The sequence below is a fragment of the Peromyscus maniculatus genome, chromosome 6 (assembly GCF_049852395.1).
Source record: "Peromyscus maniculatus bairdii isolate BWxNUB_F1_BW_parent chromosome 6, HU_Pman_BW_mat_3.1, whole genome shotgun sequence".
NCBI classification, from domain to species: Eukaryota; Metazoa; Chordata; class Mammalia; order Rodentia; family Cricetidae; genus Peromyscus; species Peromyscus maniculatus.
In genome coordinates, this window is record NC_134857.1 from 113,033,640 (window position 1) to 113,056,485 (window position 22,846).

At 41.2% G+C, this 22,846-nt stretch overlaps 1 protein-coding gene across 6 annotated transcripts in view; it reads left to right on the plus strand.

Moving 5' to 3' along the window:
- Positions 1-22,846, plus strand: part of Ppa2 (inorganic pyrophosphatase 2) — an 81,741-nt gene that overhangs the window by 49,079 nt on the left and 9,816 nt on the right. For all 6 annotated transcript variants that reach the window (XM_076575014.1, XM_076575013.1, XM_076575017.1 and 3 more), the window contains one exon: positions 19,045-19,172. In XM_076575014.1, coding sequence (XP_076431129.1) covers positions 19,045-19,172 — 128 coding nt within the window. The remainder of the gene's footprint in view (positions 1-19,044; positions 19,173-22,846) is intronic.

Below are 22,846 nucleotides of genomic sequence, written 5' to 3' on the forward strand. Positions count from 1 at the left end.
TGGAAGCTTTGTGACAGGGTTTCTCTGTGTAGTTTTGGAGCCTGTCCTGGATCTCACTCTGTGGACCAGGCTGGCCTCGAACTCACAGAGATCCACCTGGCTCTGCCTCCCGAGGAGTGCTGGGATTAAAGGCGTGCGCCGACGCCGCCGCCGCCGCCGCCGCCGCCGCCACCACCACCACCACCACCACCACCACCTGGGTACATTATATTCTTTAAATATTATTTGTTCATGCTTTGTCTCTTGGTTAAACTTAAAATTTAAAACTTGATGGAGTGGGGCTGGAGAGATGGCTCAGAGGTTAAGAGCACCGACTGCTCTTCTAGAGGTTCTGAGTTCAATTCCCAGCAACCACATGGTGGCTCACAACCATCTGTAATGAGATCTGGCGCCCTCTTCTGTATACATAATAAATAAATAAAATCTTTAAAAAAAAAAAAAAAAAAAAAAAACTTGATGGAGTTTATAATGGTACTGCGTACCATTAAGTGATCAGTTAGTTGATAAACTCTATTAAGTGATCAGCTCTGCATGGGCTCCTCTGAGCCTGCTGCACAGCCGTCACAGCCGTCACAGGGACCTCTTTGTGTCCTCCCAGGCCGTGTCTGCGGCTATAGTCTTCGATGTTACTTTTTTATTATTTTCTTTTTATTTTCATTGTTAGCTCCCTCCAATTACAGTTTTTGAGTGGAGAGATGGTGGGTTTCCATGGGCTTTTTTTTATAACTCCTCCTATAAGTTAACCCTCCCCCATTTTTCCTATCCTCCTTGTCTTTCCTTTTTAAGCCTTTTCTGCCCTCAGCATTCTACATCACTGCTTTCATTTCACCTATTATCTACTACTCATCCCTGAAGAATACCCCTCAACACACCCAATGGCCCCTTGCTAGTTCCCTGGCTTCCACTTGTGCCCCTAAACACAAAACACAAGCTTGGAAGCCAGGCTCTCCACTTGAGAGAGACCATGCAGAGTTTGTGTTCTGGTCTGGGTGACCTCACTAAGCAGAGTATTTTCCAGTTCTACCCATTTACATGTAGATTTCATGATCTTAACTTGTTTACAGCTGAGTGATATTCCACTCTGTATATGTGCCACACATTCCTTCTCCATTCTCCTCTTGGTGGACATCTAAGTTAATTCTGTTTCCTAGCAATGCATAGATGGCCATTGCATACGTCTACGCAGTAGGATATCGAGTCCATTGGGTGTGTGCCCAGGAGTATTTTCGCTGGGACAGACTACAGTCCTGTGGCTGGTTTCCTGAGAAGCTTCTAGACTGATTCCACAATGGTGCACTAGTCTACACTCCCACTGACAGTGCACAGGAGCTTGGCTAGGTCCGCTCCGGCATCCCTTACCATTTCTGTTCTGATGATGCTCTTTGACTAGGTTGAGATCGACTCTTAAAGTACTTTTAATTTGCGCTTCTCCATTGGCTAAGAATGTTGAACACTTTTTAAGAAGTATTTATTAATGTGTATTTATTTCTTTTGAGAAATTTCTACTCAGATCAACAGCCCATTTTTTAATTGGATAGTTGGGTGGTTTTTTTTTTTTAGTTATTGCATATTCTAGACACTCATCGTCCGTCCAGTGTGTAGCTATCAAAGATTTTCTCCCATCCAGATGTCTCTTCAGTCTGTTGATAGTCCCCTTTGATGTACAGAAGCTTTTTGGTTTTATGAGATCTCATTTGTTGGTGGGTGGTATTCTCTCCTATACTACTAGAGTCCTGTTCAGAAAGCCCTCCCCTGTGTCTAGAAGTTAAAGTATACTTCCTGCTTTTTCTTCTGGTGTTTTCAGAGTTTCATGTCTTATTGCATTAGTGACTTTTGTTTTGCTAAAACACCACAGCCAAGGCAACTTACAGAAGGGTTCGTTTTGGCTGCCAGTTCTAGGGGGATGAGTCTATCATGGTGGGGAGGTGGGGAGGTGTGGTAACAGGCATGGCAGCAGGAAGAGGAGGCAGAGAGCTTCCTCTTCAAATGGAAACATGAAAGAGAACTGGAAATAAATAGCAAGAGGCTTTTAATCTCCAAGCCCACCCTAATGACACACTTCCTCGGGCAAGGCCACACCTTGTAAACCTTCCCAAACAGCCACCAACTGGGGACCTAGTATTCACTGCCTGAGATTGTGGAGCCATTTCTCATTCAAACCACCACACTTGTCTTTGATCCATTTGTAGCTGAGTGAGAGATAAGGATCTCATTTCATGTTTCAGTATTTTGAAATTCCATTTTCCTACCACCATTTAAGATACCATCTTTTCTCTAATGTTTTTGACATCTAATTGGTCAGGTACTCAGTTCTACTTCATTAATGTGTATATCCATCTTTGTTCCGGTACTGTGCTGTTTTTATTACTGAGGGTAGGCTGAAATCGGGTTTGGCGATACCTTCTGTCCAGGGTTGCTTGACTGTCCTTGGTCTTTTGCTACTTCTTGGAATTTTTCATAGACAAAAATAAGAGGAAAGATTTTTTAAAATTAGCGAAGGGCACTAGTCTGGAAGCTTTTAAAATATCCTCCCCTTTTCTCTGCCTACCAAGGCAAAGGCTGAGAGCAGATGCATCCTTGCAGGTAGTCAGGCAAGGTGGTAACTTTAAGGGGCGCAGTCACAGCGCTGTCTGTGAGGATGTGGCTGGCTGCAGTTCCACTGTGCTACATGAAACCAGGGCATCCAGCCAGGGCAGTTAGAGTCCCGGGCCCTCCTGTGCTATGCTCACCCATTTGTCTGATGACGGGTCAGTGGTTGTTGTTATATATTTTCTATATGACCGGGGTGAGGGGGTCTGCATTCTTTGTTCTAGTATTCGATAAGTTTGTGGGCCTGCTTCCTCCTTTTTGTGTGTGTATGGGGAGGATATCTTGGTGACTTGATAGTTAGTTCTATTTGTAGTTCTTTGAGGGACCTCGATTATAATTTATACAGTGGCTGAGCTAACTAACACTCCCCCCAGCTGACCAGTAAGTGGCACTTTTTATTGGTGTAAGTTGATGACTGTTTTGTGCCTTGTGCTGTGTGCTGGATAGGCATTGGTGGATTCCCTGCAGGAGAATGATAAGAATAATGCCTTAGCCCTGGCGGAGCTAAGTGCTGCGTTGCAAATCGGGTCCACTTAGTCCAAGAAACAGCCTGAAAGCTATTGTGCCATAGGACACAGAGTAATTTTAAGCAGGGTACAACGTGACCACAACGTATTTATCTATATATCTCTTAGTATATTAATAGAGACATGCTTGTGGGTTTTCCAAGAGAGTTTTGGAGTGATTTTGTTTATAATGAAATTGCTGCTTTCATTTTATCCAATGGAAAACATGTGCAGACTTTGGTAGGCTACAGTGTGCCACTTTGTGTTTCTAGTTTTTAGCTTTGACGTGACTGATCTGGAAGAAGCCAGTGCATGAGAGAACATGTTTCACTTAGCAAAATCTATTTTTCCTGGCTGGATGAATGTATTCTTAACATTAATAGCCGGGCATAGCAGCTTACATCTATAAACCCGGACACTTGAGAAGATCACTGTGAGTTTCAGGTCAACATGGACTACACAGTGAGTCTCATTTAAAAAATTAACACTACTATCAAGTTTCACATTCTGTAGATGTATTGGACACAGACATTTTTTAAAGGCTAAAGAAAGTTTAAAATTAAATGAAATACCCCTCCTCCCTGATAGAAAATTGGTCTCTTTTTTTTGGCTCATTAACACTTGGGGCGCACTGAGACCATTTAATCAACTGTAATTAGTTTCTAGTCCTTAATGCTTCATAATGGTACCCTAATGGCCTGAAAGAGTTAATAAGACTCCCTGGGCACCTAATTGCACTGGAGATGACTGGGCTATTAGAGATAATAATGCTAGGTTAAGAAATAACCAAGTTCAGAGCTTTTTAAGAAAACTGAAGTGGGGTTCTGTCTGTCTTGGTTTGATTAACCACCTGAGGACCTTAGTAGGGCTTGGCAGCTCACCCATTTCTAATGGTTTTGTTTTTAACTAAATGAAAACTGTTGTCTTTTGTCCAGTAAGAACTTTTGCCTATCAGGTGATTTTATACTTTTGAAAAATGAAAGCCTAAAAACCAAAACTTAAAATCAGAACAATGATGTTGATTTTGGTACATTCTGAATGAGTAATTTACCTGAGGAACTTATTTTACAGTAGGGAGTTTGAATATTTTTCAAAGGCCAGCATCAAAATCGTCCTCAAGTTAACAGAGTTTTTAAGTGTTTCAAATGTATAGAATTTGAACACACATTTAGGGAAATTTAAACATCACATAAACTTCATGGGTCCTTTTCTTGTCTTTCAGGGCAGGGATGAACATGTGGAAAGCGCATCAGTTTGGCTATAGTTTCTCTTTCTATGTAAACGTGTCTAGTGCCTCTACCACTTACAAAATAGTCAAGTTAATATGTGTTTGCTTTTCTTCTTCCTAGAGCACAATTTAATAGTGTTGTTGGAATGACGTTTTGTCGCTGGAAGACAAAGTAGAAGGAGGGGAGCCAGGTTGGCATGGCAGTCCTGAGCAGAGTGTCTGCTGACGGTTGTAACCAGTGTTCCTTCTCCCTCCCTGCGCTCTTGGGCTCCGGAAGGGGCAGTGCGTCACTCTTGGACTCCTAGAGCCCTAGTGTGTGCTGAGCTCACCAGGGGAAGGGAGAATTAATGACTTAAACAAAATAAAACTTCAGCCATTCAAATCCAGTCTAGTTCCAGACCCCAGGAACTTCACTGCTGTGCCTCCTTGGTCTTCTAAAGCAGAGTTAGTTTAGTGTATCTGTAACTTCTGGGGGTGGTGACCATTTTCCCCGAGGCAGTAATGATAATTAGAAGTGATAATTAGAAGTCGGCTAGAGAGGTAGCTCCTTTGATGTCTGTTCTTTTGAGTTCATTATTGGTGGAGAGGCTTGGGTGTAGGGGAGAGGGTGTGGTACGTATCATTAGGAATTAATTACTGGGAATCTGTTGCTTTTTTTTATTTTTTAACCTTGACCGCTGTAGCTTTTAGGGCTTTGGTCATATTCCTATGATGCAGTAACATGGGAGAAGTCTAAGTTCTAAAATGTTCCCATTTGCCTGGGAAAGTCATGTGTGCATCTTCCCCCAACCCTAGTGCCTCCATCCTACAGCCGTGGGTTGGCCTCTTATCCGTTTCCCATTTCTGAGTTCCTTCCAGCAATACCTTTCACCTGTCTTCCTCGGAAGCAAACCGAGCTGTCTTGAGGGTCATTGCTGAAGGGAAATTTATTGAAATTATTAGCAGTGTATCAATTACACACACTGATGCTGTTTGCTGTGGGGTTTTCACACCTGTATACATTGCAGAATTATAGCTTCAACTTTGGGATCGTGAGAGATTTCTTGGGAGCACAGCATGCTTCTTAATCTGTCTTAGGGAGACTCCTAAGTGTTAGAACTGGAGAATCAGGGGCAGTCTCGACACCATGCCTGTCTGTTCTTGTAGCCACTTTGCAATATGCTTCAAATAAAATTGCATTAGGAAAGCATTGAAATGTCTGTGCACAGGGCCCTGGTATGGTTTTCATTTGCAGGGTCATGCAGAGTTCCTTGTTAACTAGTAATGAATGTATTTTTGTAAAGAATCCATTAACTCTTTTTGAGAGTGTTTCCTAATGTATTTAGATTTACAGAGAGACTTAGAATAGTCTTAATTTCCATTTCCATGTGGTGAGTATATTTTTAGTATAGGTTTTTACTTGAGAAGAGTCGACTTTGTGGGGCAGGGAGGAGAACGGAGAATGGAAGGAGAGCACAGTGATGGGATCGCTCGCAGCCCCTGTGCGTTAGACATAAGCGTCTGGAAAGGCCTGGCAACATGAGCGTCTTCGGAGGTCCTGAGTAAGCCCGGACAGTTAAGGAATCATTCTCTGAGCAGGAGCCTCTGCTTGTGGTGCAGAAGATGTGGTGAGCATTAGGGATTGAGTGGTGTTCCTTGTGAATATTTATGAGCAGCATTAAAAACACATGCTCTTGCGTCCCGTGGATTTTGTGTAGAGGGGCTGGTTGTACACATGTCTAGCTCAATTTCCTGTTTTGTTTTGTTTTTAATCCTTTTACATAACAGAAGCAAAGGAATGGCATTACACTTATATTACTGGGTTTTGTCTAAATATGAAAATTCCTCAGTGGGATATATGCCTTCTTTTCCTTAAGGAAAAGGATTGTTAAGGATTGGTGTGAATAACCCAGATAAAATCAGCATGGTTTTCCCTTCAAATCTCTGTTAAGTACAGGTGGTTCTCACTTGGTGAGGATGAACAGTAAGATTAAGTGTAACATTCTGTGGCTGCCTCTGTGTACTATCCCGTATAGCATAAGTACTAAATTTCTTATTTTTTGAATTGACACATAAGGGGATGTATATGTATTAAGAAACAAAAATGGACATTTTAAATGAAATCTGAATATACCTCCAAAATAGGTATATTTTCATTGATTTCAACAGGTGAAAAACATTCCTTTTATACTTGGATTTTTGACGTTATAACTGTAGGTCTTTCTTTAGTGTCATGCATATTACTTTATTTTTATATCTGTGACATTTGTCATCTACATGTCCTTGCTAAGTCACCAAAATATAATCTGTTACTCATTTTCTCATTTTGACCTCACAAGTATCTCAGATCTGTTCTTGCCTTTGCATTGCCCTAAACGGCCCTATCTTGCTTTTCTGTTGAAGCAGTGTTCTCTTGTCTCAGCATCCTGAAACTAAAATTTACCTTCTGCATTATTTATCAAACTGATTTTAGAGAAATCTTATTTTGGAGGAAGGTAGACAACCTTCCCACTCTCTTTTTACAAAGACATCCAAATTCTCTACGTTTGAAAAGTCATTTGATTTCCTAGCTCCAGGAGTCCAGTCGAAGAGAGAGAAGAGGGATTCTATGAGCAAGGGGCATCAAGATCATGATGGGGAAATCTACAGAGACAACCAAACCAAACTAGTGGGAACTCATGAACTTTAGACCTCCATGTGGAGCCTCCATGGGACTGGACTAGGCCCTCTGCTAGACTGTTGTGTAGCCTGATCTGCTTGCTTAAGGGCCCCCCTGGCAGTAGGATCAGGATCCATCCCTGGTGCATGACCTGGTGTTTTGCAGCCCACTACCTGTGGTGGGACACCTTGCACAGCCTTGAGGCGGGGGTGGGGGGTGGGGGGGTGGGGGGGTTGGACCTCCCTCTACTGAATGTATAAGGTTTTATTGACTCCCCATGTGAGGCCTTACATTGTTGAAGAAGGGAATGGGGGTGAGTTGGGAGGGGCTAGGGGATGGGAGGAGGGAAGCAAAGGGGATCTGTAGTTGGTGTGTAAAATGAATAAAAAAATTCTTACTTTAAAAAAAAGAGAGAGAGAGAAGTCATTTGATACTTTGCACTGTTGTTGGGATGTTTACTGTGTAAACTCCCCCAACACCTGGCATCTCCCATCTCCTACGTATGCCAGGTTCTTCTATAGCGGGTGACTTTGCAGATGCATCCCCATCACTGAAATGTTCTTTGTCTACGTGGAAACACCTTATCTTTCAAGAGCCATTGTAGATGTAACCAATCGTCTTATTAAAATAAGAAACACAGAGCCAATGTAAAAGAGAAAGCCGAGGGGTCAGAGCTCAGAGACAAAAATCTTACCTCCTGCAGTGTTCCTAGCTTCCCCGAGAGAGAGCTTCTTCCTGTTTGTCTGTGTTTAAATAGTCTTTCTGTTCTGCCTTCTCATTGGTTGTAAACCCAACCACATGACTGCCTTGTCACTGCCTGTAAGTACCGCCCTCCAGGTCTTAAAGGCGTATGTCTCCAATACTGGCTGTATCCCTGAACACACAGAAATCTACCTAGCTCTTCTAACCACCATGCTCTTGCTATGGCTCTAATAGCTCTGACCCCAGGGCAACTTTATTTATTAACATAAAATTAAAGTCACATTTCAGTACAAATAAAATATCACCATAAGCCATCTCTCCTCCAAGTGACCTTGATTTTATAAGGCAAACATAATCTGTCCCCCACAAACACCATTTTGTTTAATTCAGTTAAACATTTGGTTTCATGTTTGTCGTTTGTTTCTGTGTCTTCCCACCTATCTCAATTGTGAACTCCTTGAAGAGTAGGACTGTCATTTGCTTTGTTTGATTATTTGAGACACAATCTCATGTATCCCCAGTCGGCCTCAAACTTGCTATGTAGCTGAGGATGACCTTGAACTTCTGATCCTCTGGCTTCTACCTCCCAAATGCTGGGATTATGGGTGTGCACTACCATACCCAGTTTATGGAACTCAAACTTGCTTGTGCATACTAGCAGAACAAGTGAGCACTACTAACTGAGCTGCATCCCTAGCACTACATATATTACATACAGTCACTGCACATTTGTTTAAATATAGAGTTTAAGGGGTTCTGACAACTATGTATGATATCTGTTCTTATATCTTAAATTAATCCATTTCTATAAATCTATACCTTGCCGCGTAGCTCACTGGTATCTTACATCATGCTTCTCCTCGTGGCGCCTGGCAGCATCTCTCTGCCTCAGCCTTCCACTTCCCAGAATTCTCTTCTCTCCTTATCCCGCATACACTAACTTCCTGTCTGGCTACTGGCCAATCAGCATTTTATTTATCGATCAATCAGAGCAACACATCCGCAGCATCCCCAGCAACTATCCTTTCTGTCCTGATAGTCTTCTCTGGAACTTGCATTGGTGTAGTCTGGTGTCAGTGATCTAACAGGCATCCCGTGGTTGAAGCATGGCCTTCAGAATAGGACTTCTTGCTCTTGTACATGTTCTGGAGAGTCATGCTGGGCAGAGTAGTGTGCTCCATTTTATCACTGGATGGAACTCTGTGGTATCCATACACAGTGGTGTCACTGGTGAATGAACATTTGGATTTTCAATTTGGGGCTGATATGGACATTGAAGTCTTGATAGGAAATATGTTTTCATTTCCTATATGGAAATACTCAGGTAAATAGGATTATTGAGTTAGATGTAATTATAAGACAATTATTGTAAGCTGGTGAGCTGTCTGTCCAAGTGTATTGATGCCTTTCACAAGTATATGAAACAGCAAGTGTACTTTAAAAATAATAAAATACCTTTTAAAAATTAAAAGAACTGCTGGGCGGTGGTGGCTCATGCCTTTAATCCCAGTACTTGGAAGGCAGAGGCAGAGGCAAGTGGATTTCTGAGTTCGAGGCCAGCCTGGTCCACAGAACAAGTTCCAGGACAGCCAGAGCTACATAGAGAAACCTTGTCTTGAGAAACCAAAATGATAATAATAATAATAATAATAATAATAATAATAATAATAATAATAATAATAGTAAAATTAGGAGAAATGCGCACATATTTAAGGATTATATTTAAGGATTATTTTGTATCCATAGTTCCCATTTCCATGCCCACTCCCTTCCGGAAAGCCCCTAGGTCCACATCCCCGTCTGATCTCATGTCCCTTCAGTGTGTCGTAGTCCAGTGCTGCCAGTGGTAAACTCTCCTTATCTTAATTCAGACACATGCCAAGAAAAAAATTATAAGAACTAAATTTGCATTTTCTTTTCATTTGGAAATATAGTTTCACTGGATACAGTGTTTCGAGTTAATAGGTTTTATTTTCTAAGTTCCATAAACACGTGCCTGCCTTCCCCATGTCTGTTTCTTCTCTCTGTCGTTTCTAACATGTCAGCAGTCATTTGTGTCATAAAAGTATAGTTTTTCTCAGACCGATTTAAAGAGTCTATTTATAGCCATAGCGTCAGACCACACGCCTATTGTTTGTTTCTGTTAGACTGGGTTTTGGAGGGCTTTGTGTCTTTGTTCCTGTTTGCTTTTGGAGTCCAGCATGTTTTTTTCTGTGCTATGCTACCGGGTCCTTTTGTCTGTGTTTACCTTCCTGGGTCTTGTTGAATTTGAGAAATTTATGCTGCTGGTTTTTTTATACTTTTTTTTTTTTCAGTTATTCTCTTACCTTTCTTCTGAGCTTTGTGATACCTGTACTTTACATCACTTTTTACCATTTCCCAGATAACTAAAGCCATTTTCATTACATAAACTTTTGTCTGTGCTATTTCTCAGACCAGGTCATTTCTACTGCTGCGTCCTGTGTGCCCCTGACATTTATTATTGCATCATGTCTAAGCTTGTCTGTTAAGAGCTGAGTTTCCACTCCAGACACTATCTCAACTGCTTCTTCTTTATTTTTATTGTTTTATAGTTCCCTTTCCTCAGATAAGATTCATTTGCATTCATATAGTGTTATATTTCCTGAAGGTCCTTCAACATATTCACAGTAACTACCTAATATTTTAAAACAATCTGTAACTAAAGCATATGGATGGGGTTCTCGGGACCACAGGTTCCACTGTGGATGGATTTACTGTGGTGACTGGTTATGGGGGTCATCTTAGGATTAATTTCTGTCAGCTACTTTTTACTTGATGCAGACCTTAGAACCTTAGAATTACTCCAGTATGCTCAGGACAGCCCCGAGTCTTATTTTCAACTGTAGAGTCAGACCCATACACCCATTGTTTTGTTCTGTTGGACTGGGTTTCAGAGCCCTATATGGCTTTGTTACTGTTCACTTGTTGGTTTGATTCTGTTGTTTGGCTCTCTCTTCTCACACATTATCTGCTTTACTGTGAGTTCATCGTGGTGGCGTGCTAAGACATGCTTTCAGAATCTTCTCTTCCTTAGCGATCTCTGTTTCCTCCAAAGTAAAATTCTCAGTTGAGGAATGTTCATAATTGCCGGTGGTTTGGTTTAAGTTCTAGAACTGAGTGAAAGTCTCATCTGGTTTGGTTTAAGTTCTAGAACTGAGTGAAAGTCTCATCTGGTTTGGTTTAAGTTCTAGAACTGAGTGAAAGTCTCATCTGCTGTACTTACATAAAAAGATACACCCTTTGTTCTAAATGTGTTTTTTAAATGATCGTTTAATTCAGACACATGCCAAGAAAAAAATTATAAGAACTAAACTGGGGCTCAGGGGGTAAAGGCGCTTCCCCAACAAGCTTGATGACCTGAGCTCAATCCTTGTGGCCCACATGGAAAGAGAAAATGACTCATTAGTTGTCCTCTGCTTCCCATACGTGTGCCACCATGGCATGTGTGTACACACATATGGTTGATCATGAAGTAAGAAATTAATTTATAATTAGTTAAGGGTCTACCTTGGTGGTCGAGTGCCTGTGTAGCATGTGTGCAGGAGGTCCTGGTTCAGTCTCCAACATGATCTTTTTAGTTTAGAAATTCATTTTGTGTCTGCTCTTCAGTGTCAACAAGTAAAACATATGTTTGTAGAAAATACTTTGAGCCGGGCGGTGGTGGTGCATGCCTTTAATCCCAGCACTTGGGAGGCAGAGGCAGGCGGATCTCTGTGAGTTCGAGGCCAGCCTGGTCTACAGAGCGAGATCCAGGAAAGGCACAAAGCTACACAGGGAAACCCTGTCTTGGAAAAAAAAAAAAAAGAAAAGAAAAGAAAAAAATATTTTGAATAGTTATTATATGCATGTATATGTGTGTTGTGTGTGTCCACATCCCTTTTGTATGTGTTATTTTTAGCATATGTTTAGACCAGTGAGTGCCTAGCTATATTTATTTCTCAGTAGCAGTGTAGACTGCAAAAACTGTTAATATTATTAAAATGTTAAAATGTTTATGTTTATAATATCTCTCTAAATCATTAATTCATGTTTTTATTTCAAAAGATAACAGAGTAGAAGGCTATAGATTTTCCTCTGAAGTAGAATCATGGCTGCATCCATAGGTAAAATTTTAGGATGTCTAAGAAATGGTAATTCATATTTGGCAACTGACACAATTTTTTTGACTCAAATAACTGTTAAATAAGTAGAGGAGCTAATAACTAACGGCCCTCCTCAAATGGAAAGCCAGTTTTAGGTTCTGTGTCATCTGCAAAGGTAGAACGGTAGGTTTTAATTAAGGTGTTTTTGATTTATTTCTTTGTTTTTATAGAAACATAAATCAAGTTAAAAATAAAATGAAGAACTTGGACTTAGAAGGACTCGGGCTTTGGATCTGTCTGTTATTACAGTTTGTTATTGTCTCTTCTGCTTTTTAGCTGGTACCTCAAACAATTCTGCAATTTTCAGTGACTTTGTGTAGGTGGTATGATACTTTGGAAAGCACTGTGTTATCATTTTAATATAAAAATTCTACAGAGACTACTTATTAATTAAAGTTTTAAATTTGGACATATCTCTGTTATAAAGGAATTATAGTTTTAGACAGTTAAGTTACGACACCCTATAAAAGCTGTATTTAAAACCTGGGGTGAGCCAGGCATGCTGGCACACACATTTAATCCCAAAAAGGCTTTGTAAGTTGGAGGCCAGCCTGATCTACATAGTGAGTTTCAGGATAGCTGGGGCTACATAGAAAGACCCTGTCTCAAAACCAAACAAACAAACAAAAAGCCCCTTTGGTAAGTCTTTTTGCTCTTCTGTGTTTTAGATTATTACTTTATGGAGTTTTTGGTATTCTATTTCCCCTCAGATGGAGATCCTTCCCTCTCACCTCCTCACTTACTCTCTACCTAACCTCTGTGGTTCTACAGATTGTAAGTGCTTAATGAAGACTTATCAGCTAATATCCACATATAAGTCAATACATATCATATTTGTCTTTTGGGGTCTGGGTTACCTCACCCAGAATGATTTTTTTCTAGTTCTATACATTTATCTATGAATTTCATGATTTTGTAACAGCTGAGTAATATTCCATTGTGTCAATGTACTACATTGTCTTTATCCCTTCATCTATTGACAGATATATAGTCTGTTTCCACTTTCTGGCTATTATGAATAGCCATGAATGAACATGGCTGAGCAAATGTCTCTGTAGTAGGATGTAGAGTACTTTGTGTAAATGCCCAAGAGTGGCATAGTTGGGTCTTAAGTAGATAGATTCCCAGCTTCCTGAGGAACTACCACACTGATTTCCATAGTGGCTGTACAAATTTGCAGTGGATGAGTGTTTTCCTTACCCTAAATTTTTGCAGACATAAACTGTCATTTGTTTTATTGATCTTGGCCATTCTGACTGTTGTAGTTTTGATTTGCATTCCCCTGATGACCAAGGATGTTGACTGTTTCATTAAGTATTTCTCAGCCATTTATGTTTCATCCTTTGAGACTTCTGTTTAGTTCTGTACCCCATTTTTAATTGGGTGATTTGGTTTTTGATGTCTTTTTTTTTAAGTTATTTGTTTATTTTAGATATTACTCCTATCAGATGTATAGTTGGTAGTATCTTTTCCCTTTCTCTCATTCTTTCTTTCTTCATTCATTCATTCATTTATTTATTGGTTTTGTTTGTTTGCTTGTTTTTCTGTGTAGCTTTGAGCCTTTCCTGGAACTTGCTTTATAGACCAGGCTGGCCTCAAACTCACAGAGATCCACCTGCCTCTGCCTCCCGAGTGCTGGGATTAAAGGCGTGTGCCACCACCACCTGGCTCTTTTCCCATTCTTTAGGCTACTACTTTGTCCAAATGATGGTGTCCTTTGCCATGGAGAAGCTTTTCAGTGTCCTGAGGTACCATTTATTAATTGTTGATTTTAGTGCCTGTACTATCAGTGTTTTGTTCAGAAAGGCTTTTCCTGTGCCAATGAGTTCAAGACTATTCCTCACTTTCTCTTTTATTAGGTTCAGTATATCTGGCCTTATTTTGGGTCCTTGATCCATTTGAAGTTGAGTTTTGTGCAGGATGATGAATATAGATCTATTTATGTTCTTTCATATGCAGCTATCCAGTTTGCCCGGCACCATTGGTTAAAGATGCTGTCTTTTTTCCACTGTGTATCTCTGGCTTCTTTATCAAAAATCAGGAGTCTCTAGGAATGTGGATTTATATCTAGGTCTTCAGTTCAATGCCATTTATCAATGTGTGTGTTTTTATGCCAGTACCATGTTTTTATTACTATAGCTCTGTAGTAGAATTTTAAATAAGGGATGGTGGTACTTCCCATGTTCTGTTTTTGTTTCTTTAATTTTATGTTTTAGCTATTCTAGGTTTTTTTGTGTGTGTATGTTTCCATATAAAACTGAGAATTATCCTTTCAAATTCTGTGAAGAATTGTGTTGGAATTTTGATGGGGATTGCATTGAATCTGTAGAATGCTTTGAGTAGGATGGCCATTTTGACTATATTAATCCTACCTATCCATGAGCATAGGAGATCTTTCCATCTTCTGATATCTTCTTCAATTTCTATCTTCAATGGTGTAGACGTTCTCTCTCTCTCTCTCTCTCTCTCTCTCTCTCTCTCTCTCTCTCTCTTTCTCTCTCCCTCCCTTCCTCCCCCCACTCTCTCTTCTTTTGGTTGCTCTTTTTTTTTTTTTTTTGAGGCAGGGTCTCTCTACATAGTCCTAGCTGTTTAGGAACATGACATGTAGACCAGGCTGGCCTCCAAATCACAAGAGATCTATTGGTTGTAGTATTAAGGCAACTCCACGTAGTTAAAAGGGAGGTTTGTTTTGTGGGGTAACTTACAAGTAAATGGATAGATTACAGGGCCCAAGAAAGTTGTAGTGCAGTCTGGTGGTGTTCTCTAGAGAACTCTGCTTGGTCTACCTCCAGCGTCCAGGATCCAGGAACTATGAGAGCCAGCGGATCTCAGGTCTTAAGGGCTCCTGTCTTGGCCCCGCCTTGTAGGCGGGCCAGTTACCGAAGCCTCAGTGGTGGTAGTGCTTCCAGGTCAAAGCTGAACAGCTACCCACTTCAGAGATCTACCTGCCTCTGCCTCACAAATGCTGAGATTAATGTGCACCACATGCCCTGCCTTGTAAGTTTCTTACTGGGTCTTCTGCTTCATTTTCTCTTCTGTACAGGGTGGTGGTTTCTCCACCTGGCAGATGGAAAGGTCTCCTTCCAACATGTATGCCCCTGCCCTGAACCAATTCAACATAAAAGCCAAAGTCCTCAGCATGACCCTGAGAGTTGTGGGTGACAAGTATGTGGCTGCCCCTCCCTTCTCACAAGTTCCATTGTTCACTGAGTTCTGGCCACAGGACTTTGGTTTTCCCATCCTCAAATATTAAAGCACACTTGGACCTCACGATATTTTCCTTTCTGTTTTTCCCCTTAAAAACACTAATGGCAGAAATCTGAATAGTTGCTCCTACAGTTCATACAAGACTCCTTTGAAGAAGCTGGAGAGGTGACTCAGTGGTTAAGAGCACTGGATGCTCTTCATGGGACCATGGTTTGAGTCCCAGCACCCACGTGGCAGCTCACAACTGTTGGTAACCCCAGTCCCAGGGGGTCCAAAATGCCCTTTCATGCCTCCACAGGCACTAGGTATACATACGGTGCACACGTAGGTAAACACACTCACACACCTAAAATAAAAATGAAAATTAAGCCATCTTTTTAAAGAAGAGTTCACTGAAGTGTGTTTTATATGAGTTTGACTTCTGTTATGTAAGATGCTGTTCCCACTTACTGGCTCAGCGGTCTGCATGCATTGGAGATGTTTGGTTTTTCCTCTTACTCAGCTGCTTTATTACCCAGCCCTAAATTGTTGACAGATGTTTTTAGTAACCACTTTTATTGGGTTCTTTCAGAACATTCAAAATTAATTTCACGGAAGCCAACACTTTTGTATTTATAGATTCACCTGCTTACATGATATTTAGTTAAATCCTCTACTGTAGCCACAGATACTGTTGCAGAATGCCTCGGGAAGAGGCCACCTGAGACTTGGCAAAGATAAAACCCAACTGATGGTGGGGGAACACGCGTACTTCCTTCTAGAGGGTTCCACCAGACTCAGCATACACTACAGTTAGAATACTTTACACAGTGCAGAATCTTTGTTAATTAGTTCAGTAAAGTGATAAGTTGAAGTTCAATTAAAAGGGCTTAATTGCTACAGAAGAGAAACTGAGGTATATTTAGCTTGATTTTATAAATAGGTACTTCCAGGTTCTCCTTGCTTATTGATGGAGTGGACCATCTTTGCACAAATGACATAATTGTCTACTTTATAAAGTTTCACATAAAACCTTAAAAGTAAGAATAAATGGCTACTAGAAAATTGCTACTTTTCTTTAAAATGGCATAAATTATAAAAATGCATCTGGCAGAGAAGTGCAGCAGATGGACAGTGGTGCCGATTAGGCATTATGGATGAGCACCACATCACTGAGTTATATTCCTAAAATGACAACAGGAGACAGCATTATGTTGTGCAGATTTTACCATAGTAGAAAAGAAAAGTATAAACACATCTGCATTTGTTTTTAATACCTTTGGCTGGACAGTGTTTCAATGCAACGGGAAGAAAAACAGGTTAAGAATTAAATGTCTCATGGTTTGTATGGTGCAGCCTCTGTCACACATTTTAGCAAATGTGTTCAGCTCTCTTTACTGTAGTTTCCTTATGATTAACACATATGTGTTCTGTAGACCATGGCTCCGCTTATCAATTCTAGGTGCATTGTTTCATGCTTTCAGAAAAGTAATTCACTGAGTTGGATTTCTGGCTGGACATTTGCTATTGAGGTTTTAAAAATGTTAAAATTGCATGCTTCCGATTTTGTCTGAGTTTTTTGTTGTTTATGAAAATGCAGCTGTTTTCTCCTGGGATGTAATTAATTGAGAATTGGCAAGTTTAGCTTCTTCTGGAGGTTTGTACTTCTTTTTGGCATTATTAAATGTTTGACATTTTTAATTGCTGGTGTCTTAAAGGTCCCGTCCATGAGTTCTGAGCAAAGAACTTCCTAGGCTGAAAAGGGTATTGGATAATTAGCTTCTTTCTTTGAAATTGGTGAGTTAAAGATAATCAAACATTTTATACAGTAGGATAAAAACCAGTGGATTGGGTGAGGTACAGGGATAGAGTCATCAATCAGATTGAAGTATAAGAAATTATTTTGGAAATTAAAGTACATTTCTAGTTATTTGAGTTTAGTATGCTAAAATATTTTCCCAAGCAAATAAGATAACATTAAGCTGGAAAAAAAAAAACAGGAATTAATCAGTTTACAGGGATGCTTTGTAAGAATAGGAGGATATAAGAAAATGATCAATGGAAAGTTCACCTTAGAAATAACTTTTCAGATAAGCAGAAAATATGATAAATAGAATTTATTTTTAATAATAGTAAACAGCACTGTATTAGGTGAAGAGTTTATTGGAGTCTGCATCTGGGGTATTACAAAGGACTCTCTAACCCAGGGTGCAGTGTGCATTCCTTAAAGGGTGCACTCTATGACATTCACTGCCTACTATTTGCCATCAGTTACAATTGCTCAATAAGTCTATGTTGACACTTGGTAATGAAGCAACTGTAACCTGCATTTCCTTTCAAGCAAGTCTCTCTATTTTTCCTTTAATTAATTGTTTCAAAATATTTTGGGTAGATGTGTGGCCTTCAGTAGCATTTCAAACTTTAAATCAGAAGACTATCTGGCAGCAAACTGAACCTCCCCCCTGCCCTGGGCTCTGCCCCACCACATTCATCTCACTTATGTGAGGCCTCCAGCCCTGGAGGTGCTGAACTCCTCTCTACCAGGCAAGGGTCAAGTGGGAAAAAGCACGGGAATAATGCTCGTCTGTGTGACCAGTGCCCACGGAACACTGGCCTTTCCCTGTTACGAGAGAAGATGGCGCTTTCGACAAGATGTCGAACCAAGTAGTTCATGGAGTATCCCCGTGTGTATGTCATCTCCCGGTTTTTAGTTTTAACTTTGTAATTTTTCAAGTTTGACCATGTCTGTTATTTGTTGTGATTATTGTGCATCAGAGGATGATTCTGAACTTCTCCGTTACTTACAGTATTTTGGCAAGTATTTGTCTTTTTTTGTTGTTTTTTGAGACAGGGTTTCTCTGTGTAGCTTTGGAGCCTTTCCTGGAACTCACTCTGTAGACCAGGTTGACCTCAAACTCACAGAGATCCACCTACCTCTGCCTCCCGAGTGCTGGCATTAAAGGCATGCGCCACTACTGCCGCCTGGCTTTTTTGTTTGTTTGTTTTGTTTTTGTATACTTTCAACTTGTATTTTAGAAAGGCTGCTTCCCTGGGGACCTCATTGAACAAGGGATTTATCAATCCAAGTATCTTCTAGCCAGTGTCATCAAAAGCAAATCCCGAAAACCATGGCTGAATTAGGATACATTTTTTTGTGGTATTTAGGGACGGCTCCGTTTAAATCCCCTGACTCACTCCTTGTCTTCCTGTTTGGCTCCATGTTTCTTTCTGGGACTTTTGCCACACATGTGTGTCTTTGCTGCCTGCTTCTTCCTGCAGTGTCGGCCATGACAGTTGTAGGCATGTGTTTTCATCGACCCATTTCAGTTATCTCACCCCTGGATTTAAAAAAAAAAATCACACAGCCTTTCTTGGCCAGGGCACTGTTTTCTGGGTACCGTTCTCATCCATGTTCAGACTTTTTAGACCAGTTCTTCTAAAAGCGTGAGTCCTGATTTTACCAGTTTAAACGCGCCGTCACCTGTCAGAAGACACCAGTCCCTGTCATGGTACGTGCTGCCCAGGGGCCCTTCCTTCTCAGAGGTGTCTCCTCCCTCCCCACTCCCTGGTCACACACCGGTCCTAGCCTGTGTTCATTACCCTCGCACACTCCCTTGCTTCTTCTGTGCTGGTCTTTCTACTTTTTCCGTCCTGTCTGACTGCTCGTGGGACCCACTTCGCTCCCACATCTGACATTGCCATCCTGTTCTGTCTGTGATAACCTCATTGCACTTCATCACTGTTTGCTATCTGTCTGTCCGTGTCCTGTACTGTGAGCCCTGTGAACTTCCAGACGGAGAGAAACCTGTGTCCTGGGGGGACTCAGTACATGTTTGTGGGATGAAGGAACAGTATTTTACATAGGGAAATAGAAGTCTGCATGGAATATGAGACATGTCAACCATCACTAGCACCAGTGGTTACGAAGTAAGCTGGCGTCGGCCCTGCATTATTTCCTGGCTTCCTCAGACCAGCACTGTATTACTGAGTATAAATGATTATTAACTAACATATTTGTTTCTTCCTTCACAGATATTGATGATGTTAAGAAGTTCAAACCAGGTTACCTGGAAGCCACTCTTAATTGGTTGAGACTTTATAAGGTACCAGACGGAAAACCAGAAAACAAGTTTGCTTTTAATGGAGAATTCAAAAACAAGGTAAAGATGAGAATCTGTATTTGAAAGTGCACCTCTCAGTGTCTGAGGGGATGCTTCACATAGACAATCTGATGTGAACATTCATAGATAGAAGGAAGACCAAGTGCGTTTTACTGCCTTCCGTATTTAAGGTATTAGTATTAACATTTTTCCCAGATATTGAAGTGAATCAACACGGTCGATCTACATACAGCTCATCCTAGAAAGTAAGGGAGTTCTGCAGTTAGTTTAAACTTTGCCAGTTGTGTATGAAGAAAACTGCGCCAGTTCCTAGTTTGAGGAGGTTGCTTTCCCTTAATGTCAATCCGTCCAGGATTCCCTCCTGACTAAATTTTAACCATGGCTGAATGAAGTTGCTTAACAATTAAGAGAGCACTTGAATTATCTTTCTGGTAGAGTGTTCTTCCATTAGAATGCCGCAAAGCTTCCATAAAATGTCCCTAATCTAACATGACACAAATGAAGAAAATCAGCCAAGAAGCTGAAGTCGAAAATATGGAATATTTTTAAAAAGCTGTTAACACTAAATGAATTGCATACTCTTTTTTTTTTAATTAAAAATTTTTTTTTACTCATTTTACATTCCAACCACATACATCCCCCACTCATCCCTCCTCCCATCCCCTCCACCCCCACCTACTCCCCCCTCCCTCAGCCCACCCCCTCATCCCCTCCTCCATAAGGGTAAGTTCTCTCCAGGAGGGAGACAGCAGAGCCTGGTACATTCAGTTGAGGCAAGATCCAGCCCCTCGCCCCTGTCTCAAGGGTGAGCAAGGTGTCTGTGGGAGGCCAGCCCCCACCTTTCCCAGGGTTCCTATGAGGAGGAGAGAGGAATAAAGAACTTTTAGATAGAATGATAGGCCTAACCAGTGAGAGGAAAGACAGAAACATAGCATAGCTTTGGGAGGAGCTGGGCCAATACCCAACAGCCCAGAACTTTATTCAGAAGGGCTTTTTATAACAATGCCAAGGTGGGGGGGGGGGGCGCAAAAGACCTCCCCTTTGCTAGATACAGCCAAGTGTAGACCCTTCCACACACCTGGTACCCAGGCCCGGGGTCCAGTCATCCTCTTAGCTGGGTAAAGCCAGTTCTCATTAGGAAACCTCTGTGGGCTCCCACATCCAACCATAGGTAATGGGCTCCAGAAAGCCAGCTCGTGCACCAGGGACAGAGCCTGATCACACTGCCAGACCCAGCTACACAACTCTCCCGTATGTATGCAGAGGGGCTAGTCTGGTCCTATGCAGGCGTGAGTTCCTATGAATTTGGTTCAGCTGTCTCTGTAGGTTTCCCCATCATGATCTTGACTTCCTTTGCTCATATAATCCCTCTTCCCTCTCTTTGACTGGACTCACTGAGCTTGTTGGATACTAGATGTAAAGCAAAGGATAATCAGACTGCAACTCACAACTCCAGAGAAGCTAGGAAACAAGGAGGACCCTAAGAGGGATGTTTAGATCACCCTGGGAAGGGGAAATAGATGAAATCTCCTTAGTAAACTTGGGGTCAGGGGGGCAATAGAGGGGAGGGGATGGGGGATGAGAACATAAGGGAATGGGATGTTCGAGCTGGCGTAGGGACAGAGTGGGAGAACAATGAAAGAGATATCTTGATAGAGGGAGACATTTTGGGGTAAGGGAGAAACCTGGTGCTAGGGAAATTCCCAGGAAAATACACACACACACACACACACACACACACACACACACACACACACACAAAAAAACGATTAGACTACTAGCAGTAGTGGAGAGGGTACCTGAACTGGCTCACCCTGGTAATCAGATTGGTGAACACCCTAGCTGTCATCAGAGCCTTCATCCAGTAACTGATGGAAGCAGATACAGAGATCCACAGCCAAAGTGCATACTCAACCAGCTTCTAAGTGGGTACAGAAAGTACGTTCTATAACAGAAACAAAGCTTAAAACTGACAGCAAGTCTTGCTCTGAAAGAGGTGATTGCTAGACTCAGTGTTTTTTTGAAAGGCTCATTAAAAGAATTCTTAATGCCACAAAGACTTTGTTTAGAGTTTTAAAATGTAAAAGTATTTTAGACTTGTCTTAGAAATGGGATGTTGGATATTTTTTAAATAAATTGTTCTTTTCTTTCAAAATTTATGTTACATTTCTTTGTTTGAAATTATGCATAACACACACACACACCACACACCACACACCACACACACACACACACACACACACACACACACACACACACACGCACGCACGCACGCACGCACGCATACACATGTTCCTCTATTGCCTCAAAGGCAGCCTGGCAAGTTTTGAATTTACAGAGTCAGGTGTCTTCTATGTTCTGGTGGCTTTGGATGAACATTTATTTTCTTCGGTATGATTACTGGGTAATTCTGGTAACATTTCCAAAAATAGTCATTTTGTGCATTGCTTTTTACCATTGCCATTAAAATACAGAGCCTAACTCAAGAACATTTCATTAGGCCTCTTTTCTGTGGTTGAAAGGTGGTTCTCGTTTCTTAAGTCTAGAGTTCCCTGCCCATTTCATGAAGCAAGCACTAGAATTGATTACAGCCAGAATTATCCAAATAACTCTATCTAAAAATTCTTCCCTGTATTATTCACAGAATAATTTCCATTTCTTATCCCCTGTCTAAAACAGTATCCCCAGTACCACCTTGTTGAGAATGAAGCCATTCTCTTTTTTTCTCGGCCCTCTATGGTCTTGAGAGAACTTTTATTTCACAGGTTAAATTTCCCACTACGATTCTATCTCAGAGCCCAAGATTCTTTATTTCTTTGGTATGATAATAATGACTCGTAATCGAGGAGAATAAAGCTAGTGTGAATCAGCTAATAAATAAGGATCCATCTTAAAGAAAGAAAAAAAAAAAACCTTACTTACTGCTTTTGCGGAGGACTCTGGCTTTGGCAGTTCACATCTGCCTGAAACTCCACTTGAGGGGCACCTGCCTCCCTCTTCTGCCCTCCAGGGCTGCTGCACACATGTGATGCACACACACATATACTCAGGCACACACATACACATAAACTGACTTTGAAAAAAGAAGTAAAAGTAATTTTCTCCTTTGAAGATGAAAGAAGATATTTGTTATGTAGTGTTACTAGATGTGTACCCAGCGAAATGTTTATTTCGGATTATACAGTTTGGGGTACTTTATGAGTTAATATCAAGGAAAAGTTGGGGCCGTTCTAAGAAGATGTATTGCTTTCCGTCAGGGAGTTGTCTAAAATTACAGTTAACTGTGCACTCCCGGCAGTGACGGAATAAATATGTGCTTGCTTCCTCACAGGTTGTGGACCAGGCTACGCACTCTGCTGTGCATCCTTTTATTTGTTCATTCATTAGCCCTGTAGTTTAGATCTGGGATGGGCGAACTATGTCTGTACAGGTCAGATAGTAAATGTTTAAGGCTTTACAACGATGCCTGTGGTTCCCGAATCTCTTCTCAACATTCCATCCCGTTAAAGCATCCGTGGGCCAAAGACTGAGACTGACAGCCGCCCATATGTGTGACCCACAGACTTTCCTTTGCCTGCCCCTTGTCTCCATTGCGCCCGACCCCCACCTCATTATGTGCTGTTCCTCAGAACGGGAAGTTAAGGCTTGGTCAAGTTAAGCACCTGCGTCACAGCTGGTGACCAAGGAAGGGTTTCTGCTCAAGTTTGCCCGGT